Below are 5,082 nucleotides of genomic sequence, written 5' to 3'. Positions count from 1 at the left end.
GACCTCTGCAACTCGCCTCAGCAACACTCTCAAGACAACTCACAATCTCCTAGCATGGCAAATACCCATTATCCTCTCATCATCCTTCTCACCAACACCTTCTTCTACTCTTGGTAGAAACTCCCACAATTCTATTATAATTTCCTCTTCCTTCTCAACCCTCAATGCCTCCAACATTCCCTCCGAATTCATTCCAATGGATGATGAAGAAATTTTTCCACCCATTCGCCCTCGGCAACACTCACTTGAAGAGCTCTATGAAGCTACCTCATTTTCCTCCTTCTTGATCCAAGAAGAAGAGAATATATTCTTCATCGACATTCCCGACCCACTAGAGGAGAACACTCTCTCGGTTGACGATGCCATTGCATCTCCCAAAGGCAAGCATTGAATTGAAGTAATGAAAGAAGAGCTTCAAGTACACGAAGAAGCTCAGACATGGACAATTTTGCCTAGGCCCGACGACATCAATTTCATCGGATGCCGATGGTTACTCAAGAAGAAGCACCATCCCAATGGTTATGTCGAACACTACAAAGCAAGGCTTGTTGACTAGGTTATACACACAACATGGTACGAACTACACTGATATATATTCTATTGTCATGGACATCACCTCGTTTTTCATTCTTGTTGCAATAGCCACATTCTTTGGCATTCATCTTCATCATATTGACATTAGCACTACCTTTCTTCATGGTTGGCTTCAAATGAATTTATTTATATTTCTCAAGCGCCCTATTTCTTTTGTGATGATCCCAATATTTATGTGTGTAAGCTCAATAAGCCCATATATGGTCTTAAACAGTCTACACGAAAATGGTTCAAAGCTTGCATGCTTTCCTAGTGCGATGGGGGTGGGTTCAAGCACGTCAAATCCTAATTTGTTCTATCATACTATCTTCCATGGGTGGAAAATCATTGTTGTGTATGTTGATGACATCCGATTGTGGCAAGTGACGAGTCATATGTCTTACACACTGTCAAAATGTTTAAAGAGGAATTCTTTGTGCATGACAATGGCCATGTGACCTAATTCTTGGGCTTTGAAGTCAACAGGGATCCCAATGGTCAATTTGTCAAGCTCTCGCAAAGGAAATATATTGAAGACATCTTGGTGAGTATGGTTTTCTATATTTTAATGCACAACTCTCAACACCTCTCCTTGTCAAGCATAAACTCTTTACATCTCTGCCACCATCTGCCGATGACACTAACACAATGTCAAGTTTTCACTATGCTCGTTTGATAGGCCATCAAAAATATCTCATTTCATGCACAAGGCTTGACATAAGCTTCACTAGTCATATACTATCTCTCGTCATATGCGTGCACCTCACAAATAACATGGTCTAGCTGCCAAAAGATCATTATACTATCTACATCACACTCGTCATCATTGTCTCACCTACTATCATCAAGGGCACTCATCACCAATAAGGCTTTGTTGATGCGGATTGGGTCGACTAAGACCCAAATATACATAGCATTTATGGGCATGTTTTTCTTCTTGTAGGTGGTGCTATATCTTGGCGAACCAAGCACCAAACCTCTCTTGCTCTATCATCGGCCAAGGTAGAGTATGTCACAGTATCCCTCGTCGCTCGTGAAGCATTATGGCTTCATCAACTATTGGGTGAGCTACTCATTCCATGTGCCATTCCTCTAGTCATTTTGCACTGTGACAATCAATCATCAATTGCCACGACGAAGAGTCCTCAACTTACCGAGCGCACAAAGCATATCAAACTAACGTATCACTTCATGAAAGAGCTAGTCAAGGATAAGTTCATCCACCTCAAATATATCTCTACCAATGAGAATGTTGCAGATTTTCTCACCAAATCAGTTCCTCCTGAGAAGCATGTTCTTTGTTCCGCAAATGCTGGTTTAAAAGCTCCATAAGCTTCATCTTCATTCACCATTGATTGTATTTCAACATTGTTTTATTTGTATGTCCTATTCGCATTTGAGGTGGGATCTCATAGCAATTGCTTTATGCTTTATGCTATGGTTTCGGTTTGAGGGGGATGTGAAAAGTGCATTACAAGTGGCAAATGGTGATTCAAACCTCACCAACCATTTGTTATCCTTGCAACATCTATATCCCTTGTACACACCTTTAAAAGGGACTCCTATAGTAATGTTCCCCTGGCAGATCAAATTCGAGTTTCCCCCTCTAGTTCGTGTCATCTCCCGTTTCCCTTCTCTCCCTCCTCTACCTCTTACTCTCTATCTACTGTCCCTTTCTCTCCTTCCTCGCTTTACCTTCTATAGACCTCAAGTTCACATATGGGTCGCCATACAGCAGTGCTGAAATGAAAGGGAAGGGAGCATTCAAAGGGCCGGACGGCACCAACTTCAGGTAGGGGGAGAAAAGGCTCTGAAAAGAGCCACGAGCTCGGGGGCAGCTTGTTTTGGAGAGCCGAACATGCCAGACAAGTAGTAGTAGGAGGCCGCCATGCTTGGGCTGAGGAAAGAGAAAAGAGGAGGAGGGCCACAGCTCACAAAGGGCGAGCTGCAGGTAGGGCCGTGAAGGGGCAGCCAACCCAGAGAGTTCAAGAGGAGGAGGCTCTTAAGGGCGCACTGCAGGAAAAGGCGCCGCAGAGGAGAAGGGGAGCCGAGCTCATATCAGGAGGCCATACACAGAAAGGGGAGCGGGGGGTATCGGTCTCGCAATTGGGAGTACGCTCTCGTTGTGGCCAAAGCTGAGGGATCAGAGCTCAAGCAGATAGAAAGGAAGGAGAGCACAGCAAAAGCTCAAAGAGGGCAGAACTAGCTGGGAGGCAAGGCCGCTTGCAATCTTCTTGAGAGTGGAAAAGCCTCTCAATGGAGAGTTATATGTAGTAGCGCCATCAACTTGAGAGAGAGAGTTGAGGGACTTAATGAGACCGGCCTACAACAAAGGGGCAAAAGGCTGCATGGTAACCAGGAGATAGAGAGGTTGCGGAGTTAGACCTGGAACATCAAAATAAGTGTACAAGGAGCCTTGTTTGAGGGCCAACAAGAGAGCAGGGGAAGGCGGCTTTAAGAGAGAGAGAGAGAGAGAGAGAGAGAGAGAGAGACTCCCACCTCTGAGTGCTCACGAGTAAGTTCTTTTTGCAGGAGGGCTTTCTCCTAAAGAGCCGGTTAGTGTGTGCATTTGAGCTACGAGAGAGAGGGTTGTGTTTGGGTGTGTTTGCCTAAGTCTCATCAATGTGTTGGCTATTGTACAGAAAGTCTTTTCTGGTATAGCATTGTGGGCAGTGTACAAAGCTTTGTTTGGTTTAATTCCTAAGATGAATTGGTTTATAGTAGTGAGCAAGTATATAATCGCCAAGTTCTAAGTGCATGTTAGATTTTGGTGTGCCTTTTATCAGCTCATACAAGCGTAGAAAACAAATGGCACCTGAGTCTTTGGAAATGGGTGAAGTTAGAGCCAGTTTATTAGAGGATTTTGAAGGTGCACGGAATGCTTGGGAGGGGCAAGAACTCACTAGTGAAGTGCTCATTCTTGTTCGAGCTTTGATGGACCCAGTGGTGCAGTAATCTCTCAATGCATTTATTTTGTTCTTCACAGGTAAGATGCCTACTACGCAAGATGTGGGTCAATGGATAAAATTTATTCTTAAACGCCAAGTAGTTCAAGGAGTTTACTTTGGTGTCAGAGGTTTTTATGAAGTTTTGTTGGCAGACACTGATGCCCATAATATGTTGCTTGAATTGTCTCCATTGTTTTTTGGTACTCAGATGACACATGTATCACCATGGGCCCTTACCAAGGACAACCAACGCCTAATCCGACATAAGTGTCCAGTATGGGTGGAAATCCTTGATTTTCGATGCACTTGGCACCACTTTCTCTATGCTCGCCTCTCATTTGGGAAAATTGATTTGTCCTCCCAAACTTGATGCCAATACAAATCGCTTTGGTGTGCTTTGGGATACAGATGTTCCCACTCCTGAAGGTATTACTATCAACTCGAGGAAGCCACTTATTGGGAAACGCCTTGCCAAGCTTAGATGGGGAAAATTTGAAAATTCAAAGTTTTTCGTTGTGGAAAATTTGGACATATGAAATATGAATATTCCGAGCCTATTTTGAAACCCCCTCCTTCAGTTGTCCTTCAACTTGTGGTTTCTAATGAGAAAGAAGTCCCTAATCCTAGATCCATCGCTGCTTAGGCTTCTGTGTTGCTTGATGCTCTACCATTGGATACCATTGGATAAAGGCAAGGTCAAACTTGCTGCTTCCCCGAATCCTCCAGGTAAAGGAAAGCCTTTATCTGTTCATGAAACCGGGAATAAGGGGAAAAATGTGGATTTAGTGGAAGAATCTCCTTGGGTGACCCTCAAGAAGACTGTTAAAATACATTCACTGCTCTCTTCTCGCAATTATGTACCTCCTAAGTGAAATCTTCAAGGCAAAAACCTCTTCCTTGTAATGATAATCGCACTCTTGCAGTGCATGGAATAAGGTGGTGCACTCTTATAGAGATGCGATGGTTCATGGGACTTCTCAATCACCTACAAGCTTTGCTCCCTCTGAGACAGGCATGCAGAATATTGTAGTTGAGCTGCGGGCTGCTAATATTCACGTGCTTATGGGCACATCAACTTAGTCCCTTACTTCCTTTGCCTGTGTACATATCTCTCGAATGTATAGTTGTGTTGCATTTCATATAATGTACGTAGGTTATGTAACCTTGATAAATGGAGATTGACCTAGCATCATGTACATACATGTAAGGCAGACATTGTGGTTTTGCAAGAGCATAATCAGCATGAATATGTTGGGTAATGCTCGTATTTTGCACGATACTGGAAAGCATATGCTGGTTTGTCAGACTTTTTAGTTGTTTTGATTATGGTTAGGCATGAGTTGCAGCCAGTTTTGGCATATAATGATTCAGTGGGTCGTTGGATGGTGGTCCAATGTACGATAAATGACCAGATTTATCAATTCGGTGATGTCTATGTGCATACGGCCTCGGGGCAACGAGCTATTTCCTAGCGTGAGATGCCCTCTTATCCATGACTTCCCAATGCGCTGCTTTGTGGTGATTTTAACAGTACACCCGCTTTATATGACAACACCACATG

The 5,082-nt window shown here is 43.6% G+C and overlaps 1 protein-coding gene across 1 annotated transcript; it reads left to right on the top strand.

Moving 5' to 3' along the window:
- Window positions 1–2,322: 2,322 nt before the first annotated feature.
- LOC147437836 (uncharacterized) lies at window positions 2,323–4,780 on the top strand (the record flags this gene model as incomplete). The annotated part of the gene is made up of 4 exons (XM_086486625.1): window positions 2,323–2,685; window positions 3,106–3,128; window positions 3,360–3,559; window positions 3,730–4,780. Coding segments are annotated over 3 exons (555 nt in total), but the record flags the coding sequence as incomplete, so codon positions are not given.
- Window positions 4,781–5,082: the final 302 nt, after the last annotated feature.

Source organism: Adiantum capillus-veneris, chromosome 17 (genome assembly GCF_014529385.1).
Source record: "Adiantum capillus-veneris isolate H3 chromosome 17, ASM1452938v2, whole genome shotgun sequence".
In the NCBI taxonomy this organism is placed as follows: domain Eukaryota; kingdom Viridiplantae; phylum Streptophyta; class Polypodiopsida; order Polypodiales; family Pteridaceae; genus Adiantum; species Adiantum capillus-veneris.
The sequence above is the reverse complement of the archived record's forward strand: the minus strand, read 5'-3'. Positions and strand labels throughout refer to the sequence as shown.